Below are 12185 nucleotides of genomic sequence, written 5' to 3'. Positions count from 1 at the left end.
AGTAAAAACATTAAAAATTACAAAATAATGTTCTTCAGGGGCACCTGGGTGGCTCAATCGGTCCAACTCAAGCGTCCAACTCTTGATTTCCACTCAGGTCATGATCTCATGGTTCATGAGTTCGAGCCCTGGGTCAGGCGTCATGCTGACTGCTGACAATATGAAGCCTGTTTGGGAGTCTTTCTCTCTCCCTCTGTCTCTCTGCCCCTCCCCTGCTCACATTGTCTCTATCTCAAAAATAAATGAACTTTAAAAATTTTATAAAAAATAAAATAATGTAATTTAGACAGACTTCTGATTCCAGAAAGATAGAAGTGTTTTTCTCTATTCCTCCCACTCAGTACAAGTCCATGGACATTGTATATGAACCAAACACAAGAAGACCCTGAAAGGAAACAAGGAGAGAGGGACTAGGCACCTTGGGACCCAAGGAGTGACATGATGGTGAGTTCCTTGGGTTTTCTTTCTTTCTTTTCCCCCCCCAATGTTTATTCATTTTTGAGAGACAGAGCAAGAGCAGGGGAGGGGCAGAGAGGGAGACACAGAATCTGAAGCAGGCTCCAGCCTCTGAGCTCTCAGCACAGAGCCCGATGCAGGGCTCGAACTCACAAACTGTAAGTTCATGACCTGAGCCCAAGTCAGATGCTTAACCAACTGAGCCACCAAGGCACTTTGGGTTTTCTTTTTGCCTCAGAGATCCCAGACTTGAACTGGAGAAGCCAGAAACCCAGAAACACCAACCGGTACAGACAAAAAAAAAAAAAAAGGAAAGAAAAGCCCCAACAAAAGCCTGCCCTCTCTAGCCAAAGGATCAGGAAAAGTGCAGCCTAGCAAAGCGGAAAACTTTTAGACAATAAGGTTGTACTCCAGCCAGCCGCACCCCGACCAATGTCAGCGAAAGGCTGAGTGGGGAGCCCAGACCTCCACCCTCCTCAGCCGAAAGGAGGTGTCCCAAGCCAATGCCTGCTCCCAGAATGGGATCAGAGAAGGCCAAGCAGGAAACCTGGACTTCATCCCAGCCAGGCAGTAATGAAGGCCCCGTTTCCCCCCACTGGGGTGATGTCGGAGAAAGCCTAGGAGAGAGTCAGGACTTTGACCAGCGGCAGTGACAAGGCCACCTGGCCCCTGAGTATCAATGGAGGCCATGTGGGGAGCAGTCATGAGGTGCCCAGGGCTTCCCAGCCAGAGTGGTGTCAGCAGAGGCCTGGGGGAGCCAGAAACTCCATCTCCACTCCTCCGTAACCAGATATTCTTTCCCCCAACCCAGGATGTCCACAGACACCAAGGGGGAAACCTGCATTCCCGCCCCCACCCGCTAGTAAAGAGGAGGAATCCCACGCTTCCTTTGCTGGAGGTGTCAGAGGAAGAAGGCGTAAACAGAATATTTATCTAAGACTGCATAAAATACCGAAAAGTCCAGGATACAATTGGAAATCCCACATCACACCAAATGGGATGAAAAAAGACAATTGGTATATGACACCAATCCCAAGATGACAGAGATGTTAGAGTCACTTGAGTAAGATTTTTGAAGCAGTCAGTAGAAAAATATTCAATGAGCAATTATGAACACGCTTGAAACAGATGCAAAAAGGGAGCAAAACATACAAAGGAAGAGAAGGTACAAAGAAGAACCAAACGGAAATTTTAGAATGGAAAAAAAAAAAACAACGTTTTTGAATCAATGGATGGGGCAGCAATAGAATGGAAGTGACAGAGCTAACAATCAGTGAACTTGAAGACAGAGCAACAGAAATTATCCAGCCTGAACGGAGAGCAATTGGGCTATAAAAAAATGAACAGAGCCCCAAGGATCTGAACTGACATTCGCGTCATCAGAGCTCTGGAAAAAGAGGAGAAAGAGGGCACAGTAGGAAAAGTATTCGAGATTAAAAGAAAAAAGAAAAAAAAATAGGGGTGCCTGGATGGCTCAGTTGGTTGCATGGCTGACTTCGGCTCAGGTCATGATCTTGCGGTCTGTGAGTTCGAGCCCCGCATCAGGCTCTGTGCTGGTAGCTCAGAGCCTGGAGCCTGCTTTGGATTCTGTGTCTCCCTCTCTCTCTGCTCCTTCCCTGCTTGTGCTGTCTCTCTCTGTCCCTCAAAAATAAATAAATGTTTAAAAAAAGAAAAAGTATTTGAAAAATAATGGCTGAAAACTTCCCAAGTTTGGCGAATGAAGTGAACCTACAGAGTCAAGAAGCTGAGCAAATCTCAAACAGTATGAATCTAAAAAAAGTGTTTTTTTATGGGCACCTGGGTGGCTCATCGGTTAAGCATCTTACTTGGGCTCAGGTCATAATCTCACAGTTCATGAGTCTGAGCCCCGCGTCAGGCTCTCTGCTGTCAGCACAGAGCCCACTTCTGGCTCCTCTGTCTCTTTCTCTCTCTGCCCATCCCCCACCTCCAAAATATTTTTTTAATGTTAAAAAAGTTAAAAATTAAAAAATTAAAAACAAATAAGAAAAAAATTAAAAATAATTTTTAACGCTTTATTTATTTTTGAGAGACAGAGAGAGAGAGAATGAGTGGGGGACAGACAGAGAGAGAGGAGGACAGAGGATCCAAAGGAGTCTCTGCCCTGACAGCAGGGAGCCCAGTGCAGGGCTCAAACTCACGAACCTCGAGATCATGACCTGGGCCGAAGTCAATGCCAAGACACATCATAGGAGAACTTTGAATGTAAAGAAAATGGAAGAAAGCTTGAAAGCAGTGAGAGAAAACAACACCTTATGGTCTACATTTCTAACCCAATAAAATTAATTAATTAATTAAGTTTAAAGCTGGTTCTTTGAAAAGATACATAAAATTGACACCTTTCTAGCAAGACTGACCAAAGAAGGGGTAATTAATGGGGTGATAAAGGTACACTATGGACATTACCCACTCTTATATTTGAAAACTTAGGTGAAATGGATCCATTCCTCAAAAAGTGAAATATGTCACCACTCATCCAAAATGAAATGGATAATTTAAAGAGCCTATCACAGGGGCGCCTGGGTGGCTCAGTTGGTTGAGCATCGGGCTCTTGATTTCGGCTCAGTTCATGATCCCGGGTGGTGAGACTGGGGCCCAAGATAGGTTCAGTGCTGAGCAGGGAGACTGCTTGAGATTCTCTCTTTCTCTCTCTCTCTCTCTCTCTTTCTCTCTCTCTCCCTTTCTCTCTCTCCCTCCCTCCCTCCCTCCTTCCCTCCTTCCCTCTCTCCTCTCCTCTCCCCTACTCATGTTCATTCTCTCTCTCCAAAATAAAATAAAACTAGAAAAGCATTAAAAAAAAATTTTTTAATGTTTATTTATTATGGAAGGAGAGAGAGACACAGGGCACGAACAGGGGAGAGGCAAAGAGAGAGGGAGACACAGAATCCGAAGCAAACTCCAGGCTCTAAGCTTCAGCACAGAGCACGATGTGAGGCTCGAACCCACGAACCGGGAGATTGTGACCTGAGCTGAAGTCAGAGGCTTACCTAACTTAACCACTCAGGCGCCCCACTAAAATAAAATTATAAAGAGGCTATAACAATTAAGGAAACTGAATATATAATTTTAAAACTCCTAAAAAAAGAAATCCCCAGGCCCAGATAGTATCAGTGGAGAAGTCTACCAAATGTTTAAAGGATAAATATCAGGGGCGCCTGGCTGGCTCAGTCAGTAGAGCATGCAACTCTTGATCTCGGGGTTGTGAGTTCTACAGTCTATGTTGGGTGTAGAGATTACTTAAAAATAGAATATTTAAAAAATAAGAAATAAAGGATAAGCTTCAATCCTTTTCTTCCAGAAGAGACAAGAAGAACACTTCCCAATTTAATATATAATGCCAGTATCACCCTGTTCCCAAAACTAGACAGAGACAGTATAAAAAAGGGACAATTACAGACACTATCCTTCCCAAACATAGATACGAAAATTCTTACCAAAACACTGAAAATATAATTCGGTAATATATAAAAAGAACTGTAATAAAAATGAAAATAAAGGGGCGCCTGGGTGGCTCAGTGGGTTAAGTGTCTGACTCTTAGTTTCGGCTCAGGTCATGATCTCACAGTTTGTGGGCTTGAGCTCTGCATTGGGCTCTGCGGTGACAATGCAGAGCCTGCTCAGGATTCTTTCTCCTTCTCTCTCTGCCCATACCCCCTGGTCAAACACACTCTCTCCCTCTTTCTCTCTCTCTCTCAAAATAAATAAATAAACTTTAAAAATAAAAATAAAACGAATTGTACACCAGGATCAAGTGAGGTCTATTCCCGGGATGCAAGGCTAGTTCAAACAGTCACAAATCAATCAATGTAATCTACAGGCTAAGAAGAAAAATCACATGATCACTTCGATGGATGCAGAAAAAGTATTTGATAAAATTAAATACCCACTCATGATTTGAAATACTCAGGCACTAGGCATAAACAGGGACTTCTTCAACGTGATTTTTTTTTTTAATCTACAAAAACCTATAGCTCCCAGCACACTTAATTTTGAAAGACTGATGCTTTTCCCCTAAGACTGGGAACAAAGCCAGGATTTCATTCTCACTGCTGCCACTCAACATAGCACTGGAAATTCTAGCCCACACAATAAAGCAAGAAAAGAAATAAAAGGCCTACAGATGAAAAAAGGAACAAAATTAAAGTGTTTCTGTTTACAGATGACAGGATCGTCTACATAGAAAATTCCAAAAATCTCCAACAACTTATAAGTAAATCCAGCAAAGTTGCAGAATTGACATAAAAATCAACTGTGTTTGTATCAGCAAAACTAAAAGGCAACCAACAGAATGGGAGAAGATATTAGCAAATGACATATCAGATAAAGGGTTAGTATCCAAAATCTATAAAGAATTTCTCAAACTCAACACCCAAAAAAATAACCCATTGAAGAAATGGGCAAACAACATGAATAGACACTTCTCCAAAGAAGACACCCAGATGGCCAACCGACACATGAAAAAATGCTCCACATCACTCATCATCAGGGAAATACAAATCAAAACCACAATGAGATACCACCTCATACCTGTCAGAATGGGTAACATGAACAACTCAGGCAACAACAGATGTTGGTGAAGATGTGGAGAAAGAGAATCTCTTTTGCATTGTTGGTGGGAATGCAAGCTGGTGCAGCCAATCTAGAAAACAGTATAGAGGTTCCTCAAAAAACTAAAAATAGAAGTACCCTACGACCCAGCAATTGCACTACTAGGCATTTATCCACGGGATACAGGTGTGCTGTTTCGAAGGCATATGCACCCTGATGTTTATGGCAGCACTATCGACAATAGCCAAAGTATGGAAAGAGCCCAAATGTGCACTGACTGAGGAATGGATAAAGAAGATGTCTATATATACAATGGAGTATTACTCGGCAATCAAAAAGAATGAAATCTTGCCATTTACAACTACGTGGATGGAACCAGAGGGTGTTATGCTAAGCAAAATTAGTCAAAGACAAATATCATATGACTTCACTCATATGAGGACTTTAAGACAAAGAACAGATGAACATAAGGGAAGGGAAACAAAAATAATATAAAAACAGGGAGGGGGACAAAACAGAAGAGACTCATAAATATGGAGGACAAACAGAGGGCTCCTGGAGGGGTTGTGGGAGGGAGGATGGGCTAAATGGGTAAGGGGCATTAAGGAATCTACCCCTGAAATCATTGTTGCACTAGATGTTAACTAATTTGGATGTAAATTAAAAAAAAAAATCAACTGTGTTTCTATCAATTAGCAAGGAGAGCATGGACAGTCCCTCGCTACATTGCCACCAATGAACCCCTGCACCTTACAATGCTCCCCGGAGGACCCCAACTGCACAATGGTTACCTGAGGGCAGGATAGTGTTGCCTGGGAAGGGGCACAAGGGAACTATGGAAGTTTTCAACTTAAAAATCCCTACACAAGGCAGTGGTGCTTAAAAGAAAGGGAGGGGAACATAGTCGGTCTGACTTAGAATCTGTGTTTCGATGTATCAGGTTTGTGTGTTTGGGATCTTGGATCCCTGCTGCCATTTGGAGTTTTGGTTTGTGTGCTGAGATGAATAGTGCCCCACCCCCACCCCCGAATTCACGTCCATCTAGAATCTCAGAATGTGACCAAATTTGGAAGTAGAGTCTTTGCAGGTGTAATTCGTTAAGATGAGGTCATACTGGAGTAGGTGGGCCGTAAATCCAGGGACTGGCATCCTTATAAGACAGAGAGGGCACACACACACACACACACAGGGAAGATGACCATGGGCCACAGAGGCAGAGATTGGGATGAGGCAGCCACCAGCTAGGGAAAGGAAAGACCTCTGAGAGCCACCAAAAGCTAGGAGAGAGGCACCGTTTGGTCCGCTGACACCTTGGTCTCAGACTTCTGGTTCCAGAACTGCAAGAGAATAAATTTCTGTTGTTTTGAAGCCACCCAGTTCAAGGCAATTTGCAGCCCCAGGAAACTCGTACCCTCTGATTCTCTTTTCTGTGGTCTTGAGGAGGTGGAGTATTGTCTCCATGCCTGGAGAAGGGCTGTCTCCTACCCCCCCCCCCCCCATCCTCGGGCAGTGCCCGTGGCTTCCTCCCAAGGAGAATGGATTCCAGATTCTGTTTGGGAATTGAATTGTCCTCTCCCCCAAGGAAAGAAGGACACGCCCTTATGCACGCAGCATTTTTCTGTGTGTGAAAGAGGGGCTGGAAAGGCAGAGCACAAAAATCACATTCTTGTCCCGCTGCAGAATGCACTGCCCGGGGCGCTCTCTCCTCGGCGGCGCCGGCTTGCTCAGCAGAAAGCTGCGGGGAAGCTGGCGGAGAGCTTAGTCACGGCCTTTCGAACCCTCCTCCACTGCTTCCAAGTTCAAAGGAGAGAAGAAACGAGAAATGAGGCCTCCCAGACCTTCACAGGGAGACACGCTGCCGGAGCAGGTGAGTCAGGGCAAGGGCGTCCTCATTTCTTAAAAGGCTTTCAAATTCCCTTGGCTTCTCCCTGATGGGGGCAAATTCCTCCGCTTTACCTTTCTGCATCCTTTTCTCTCTGGCAGCACCAACCATCTCCCAAGCAGCCCCACCATTGCAGAAGTACAACAATAGGATGGAGACTACTTTGAAGCACCTGCTGTGTGCAACCTCCGTGCCAAGTGCCCTCGTACCTGCCCTGGAGCCCTCCCGGCCGCCTGACCACGTGGATACTGTTAGCCCTCCTTAGAGACAAGAGAGCTGAGTCTCAGAGACACAGATTAACTTGCCAGAGAGCACACGAGGAGAGAATGGAGGAGCTGGAAGGGGCCCCACCCCTGCTGCCCCCGTTCTTTCAAGACACCATCCAGCCTCAGGAATACAAAAGAAAAGGGAACGTATTCCAGTTACTCCTGGAAGCGCACACACGCAGGGAGTCCCCAGCCTGTTCCCCACACATGACCCGATGTCCTCACCTGTCTCCCCTACCTCTTCTTTTTCCACCTTCTGTCACATCTTTCTTCACCCCTACCACGTGGTACCAGTGTTGACTGAGGCACCTGACTGCACACTAAGGATTGAATTTTCCAGTTGATGCTGGTCCAAGGGTCTGGGTGGGGAGTGGCTGCTTAAATGGGTACAGAATTCCTTTTGGGGGGAATGCATTCGCTCTGGAGCTAGAGACAGACGGTGGGGGCACAACATTGGGAATGTGCGAAATGCCACCGGATTGTTCACTTTAAAATGATTAATTTTAGGTGATGGGGAATTTCACCTGAGTAAATTAAAAAGGTTTGGGAAATGTCCAACAAAGGAACTCCATGGTTGATTGTTTAAAAATATTTTAATGTTTATTTATTTTTGAGAGACAGAGTGCGAGTGGGGGAGGCACAGACAGAGGGAGACACAGAATCCGAAGCAGGCTCCAGGCTCCGAGCTGTCAGCACAGGGCCTGATGTGGGGCTCAAACTCATGAACCGTGAGATCATGACCTGAGCCAAAGTCGGACCTTCAACCGACTGAGCCACCCAGGCGCCCCGTGGCTGATTGTTTTTAATACTGTCCCAGCCTAACAGCGCATCATGCCTCCTTCTTTGCTGGAAGCACGCTCTCATCAGATGTGTCCAGGCAGCAGGGAACAGTTCCCTGAGACCCCTGTGGTGTGGGCAGGTTGTTAGGTGAGTCACAATGGGACAGAGTTTCGGATGCCCTGCCCTCTCTCCCATCTCAGCATCTCCCATGCCTACACATCCTGTTCACACTAAAGTTGAGGCAAGACAGGATATCCAGAGACTTGGAGGTCAGGCTTACCAAAAAGTGACTCAGTGAAATGGATTCTCAGTGCACCTATCCCTCAGAGACTATGACTTCTCGTTGTGGCACTTCTAGAAAACCAATGACAGACAGAACTGCCCGCCTACGTCCTGGAACACCCTCCCCAGGGAGCATGATGAGGCAGCTTCCTAATTGCTGGGTGGCCTCTGAATGCTGTGACCCTCTGAGACATGTCACCTGGCAGGTTCTCCAAGAGGTGCTGCCTGTCCCACAGGCTGCAAGAGGCCACGGAAGGAGCAGGACCAGCCTGGCCACAGGTGAGGACAGGCAGTTGCAAGGCCTTCAAAGAACCAGTCCCGGATTTCATCGATCTGTTCTATTTTTTTTTTTAATCTATTTCATTTATTTCTGCTGTAATCTTTATCGTTCCTTTCTTCTACTGGCTTTGGGCTTTGTTTGTTCTTCTTTTTCTAACTCCTTTTGATATAAGGTTAGGTTGTTTATTTGAGACTTTTCTTGCTTCTTGAGGTAAGCCTGCATTGCTCTAATTTTCTCTCTTAGAACAGCTTTTGCTGCATCCCAAAGATTTTGGACCATTGTCTTTTGATTTTCATTTGCCTCTATGTATTTTCTTTAAAAAACTTTTTTAACATTTATCTATTTTTGAGAGACAGGGAGACAGAGCATGAGTGGGAGAGGGGCAAAGAGAGATGAAGACACAGAATCTGAAGCAGGCTACAGACTCCGAGCTGTCAGCACAGAGCCTGAGATGGGACTCGAACCCACGAACCATGATATCATGACCTGAGCCAAAGTCGGATGCTTAACCGACTGAGCCACCCAGGCGCCCCTGCCTCTATGTATTTTCTGATTTCGTCTTTAATTTCTTGGTTGACCCAGCTGTGAGCCTTCTTGACGAGAGAAAGATACCAAGAGCAAAAAGCAGCTGAACTTTCCCAACAGAGGTGTCCAGACAAATCCCTGAACACACACGTTCACAGTAGCATGACAATAACCAGAGGCAGAAGCATCTCCAGTGGCCATCAGTGGATGAGTAGATAAACAAATTGTGGCAGATCCCTACCATGGAATATTACTCAGGCGTAAAAAGGACTAAAGCACTGACACCTGTATGATGTTAACAACAACCCCCCCTTAAACATTATACTCTGTGAAAGAAGCCAGACATAAAGGACCCAATATTGCATGATTCCAATTAGATGAACTATCTAGAAGAGTAAATTCATAGAGACAGGAAGCACATTGGTGGTTTTGAGCATTACGGAGAGGGGTGTAGGGGAACAGGGCTTGATTGCTTAGTGGGTATGAGGTTCCCATGATGAAAATGTTATGGAACTAGTTAGAAGTGATGGTTGTACAACATTGCAAATTGACTAAATGCCACTAAAGTATACACTTTAAAATGGTCAATTAAAAATTATTTATATATATGTGTGTGTGTGTGTGTGTGTGTGTGTAAAATATACATAACATGATAATGACTATCTTAAACGTTCACACTGCTGTACAGCCATCACTGTGCTCCATCTTCAGATCCCTTTCATCTTCCCAAATGGAAACTCTGTCCCCATTGAACACTCACTCTCCATCCCTTCCCCCACCCCCCACCCCTGGCTCCCACCATCCTACTTTCTGTCTTTTGTGAATCTGATGACTCTAGGCACCTCATATAAGAAGAAGCACATAGTATTTGCCCTTTTGTGACGAAGTGGTTAATTTTATGTTATGTGAATTTCACATCCATTGAAAGAAAGGGAGGGAAGGAGGGAGGGAGGATCCATGAAGGAGAGGAAGGAAGGAAGGAAGGAAGGAAGGAAGGAAGGAAGGAAGGGAAGAAGGAGGGAGGGAGGGAAGGAAGGAAGGGAAGAAGGAGGGAGGGAGGGAAGGAAGGAAGGAAGGGAAAAAGGAGGGAGGGAGGGAGGGAAGGAGGGAAGGAGGGAAGGAAGGAAGGAAGGAAGGAAGGAAGGAAGGAAGGAAGGAAAAAAGGGAGGGAGGGAGGGAAGGAAGGAAGCAAAGGAAGGAAGGAAGAAGGAGGGAGGGAGGGAAGGAAGGAAGGGAAGAAAGAGGGAGGGAGGGAGGGAGGGAAGGAAGGAGGGAGGGAGGGAGGGAAGGAAGGAAGGAAGGAAGGAAGGAGGGAGGGAGGGAAGAAAAGGAAAGGAAGAACCCATCCCAGCCACCTCTTCGCCCTGACCATTTTAGCCAAGGACTGAATCTGAGTGGAGATGACCATGGCCCCTTCTGAATCCACCCTGCACCCTCCACTGTCATCCCCAGGAATGAAACTGAGTTGACCGGAGGTCAAATCAAACGAGTGCGGGGGCGGCTGCAGCCTTTGGGGCCGTGAGATGCTGGTGGGAGAAAATGCTGTCCTGAGTCTCAGACACCGGATTCATGAACAAATCTCAAGTTTAAGTGCCTGAGAAAAATGGCTCCATGTGGTTTCCTCCCTAAGTGTTGGAAATCGGACAGCTCATCCCTGCTAATGGAAAGGCCTGTATCCGCTTCCTGGATTTTGTGAGTGGGGTAAAACCCCAGGAGAGAAAGCTCCCACACAACATCGCCAACTGAACCCCATCCATTTGTTTTCTGAGTGTAACGTCAGGTTAATTATTTATGACGGGGCTCCAAACAAAGTGTTAGTAAGAGACCGGCTTCCTCTTCTAATTGCTAGGTTTCTGAGAAGGGAGCCTCAGCCTGGAGGGATTTTGTGATTGGAATAAAAGGAAGTAGAAGAAAGTGAAGTGTGCATCGGCCTGGCCCAAAAGAACAGCCAGAGTACTGAGAATTAAAAGGAAAAGTGAATTATTAATAAGCAGAATATGGAAGGGGAAGGAAGACAGAGGAAAGATGATTTCCCCGAAAGTCCTTCTGATGCCCGGCCCTTCCTTGAATCTCCCACAAGGAGAAGCCAAGGGGAACTGCCAGCTGAGCCATCCGCCAGATGCTGACGGTTGCTTGTTGGTTCTGAAGACGAAACAGCATGAACTTGCCTACTGGTGGGCAATCCTAGGGCCAGGGAAGCGTTGTAAGGCAGAGGAGCCTTGGTGATGAAATCAAATCAAACTCTGGCTTTCCTGAGTTCTATTTCCTGAGTTCTGGCTTTCTATTTACCTTCTGGCCACTCCTCTCCTATGAGCACATCTTCTGATGTTTTCACAATTGGTTCTTACTTGGACAACAAATACCCAGCCCTTGGGTCATTCGCACCCCACAAGATAAAGATGGAGGAAAAAATAAATAGGAAGGAAAAAAGGACCCAGCTTTCAAAGAGTCCTGTTTTGAGGCACGCCTGGGTGGCTCAGTCGGTTGAGCATCCAACTTTGGCTCAGGTCATGATCTCACGGGGCTCTGGTCATGATCTCACGGGGCTCAGGTCATGATCTCATGGTTTGTGAGTTTGAGCCTCAGTCGGACTTGCTGTTGTCCTCACAAAGCCTGCTTCGGATCCTCTGCCCCCCTCTCTCTGCCTCTCCCTCACGTGCGATCTGTCTCTCTCTCAAAACTAAATAAACATTGGGGCGCCTGGGTGGCGCAGTCGGTTAAGCGTCCGACTTCAGCCAGGTCACGATCTCGCGGTCCATGAGTTTGAGCCCCGCGTCGGGCTCTGGGCTGATGGCTCAGAGCCTGGAGCCTGTTTCCGATTCTGTGTCTCCCTCTCTCTCTGCCCCTCCCCCGTTTATGCTCTGTCTCTCTCTGTCCCCAAAATAAATAAACGTTGAAAAAAAAAAATTTAAAAAAAAAAAAAAAACCTAAATAAACATTTTGGGGCTCCTGGGTGGCAGAGTTGGTTAAGCCTCTGACTTCGGCTCAGGGCATGATCTCCCGGTTCGTGGGTTCAAGCCCCGCGACGTGCGCTGTGCCGACAGCTGGAGCCTGTGTCTCCCTCTCTCTCTGCCCCTCCCCTGCTCGTGCTCTCTCTCTGCCTCTCAAAAATGAATCCACGTTAAAAAACTTTTTCAATTAAAAAAAG

The 12185-nt window shown here is 46.1% G+C and overlaps 1 protein-coding gene and 1 long non-coding RNA gene across 3 annotated transcripts in view; one reads left to right on the top strand and one right to left on the bottom strand.

Moving 5' to 3' along the window:
- The window catches only part of CYTH3 (cytohesin 3), a 109640-nt gene extending 104605 nt beyond the window's left edge, over positions 1 to 5035 (bottom strand). The window contains exon 1 of the mRNA XM_086691872.1: positions 5002 to 5035. Coding sequence (XP_086547998.1) covers positions 5002 to 5020 — 19 coding nt within the window. The 5' untranslated portion in view covers positions 5021 to 5035. The remainder of the gene's footprint in view (positions 1 to 5001) is intronic.
- A 1537-nt stretch (positions 5036 to 6572) lies between these two features.
- Positions 6573 to 9550, top strand: LOC147572892 (uncharacterized). Of its 2 annotated transcripts, XR_015245394.1 has the most exons (3): positions 6573 to 6889; positions 7006 to 8511; positions 8869 to 9550. It is a non-coding gene; the product is annotated as an uncharacterized LOC147572892 (long non-coding RNA). The 2 variants fall into 2 exon arrangements; XR_015245393.1 differs by having other exon boundaries at positions 7006 to 9550.
- The last annotated feature ends 2635 nt before the right edge of the window (positions 9551 to 12185 follow it).

Source organism: Puma concolor, chromosome E3 (assembly GCF_028749965.1).
Source record: "Puma concolor isolate L17-30 chromosome E3, mPumCon1.1.hap2, whole genome shotgun sequence".
NCBI lineage: Eukaryota > Metazoa > Chordata > Mammalia > Carnivora > Felidae > Puma > Puma concolor.
The sequence above is the reverse complement of the archived record's forward strand: the minus strand, read 5'-3'. Positions and strand labels throughout refer to the sequence as shown.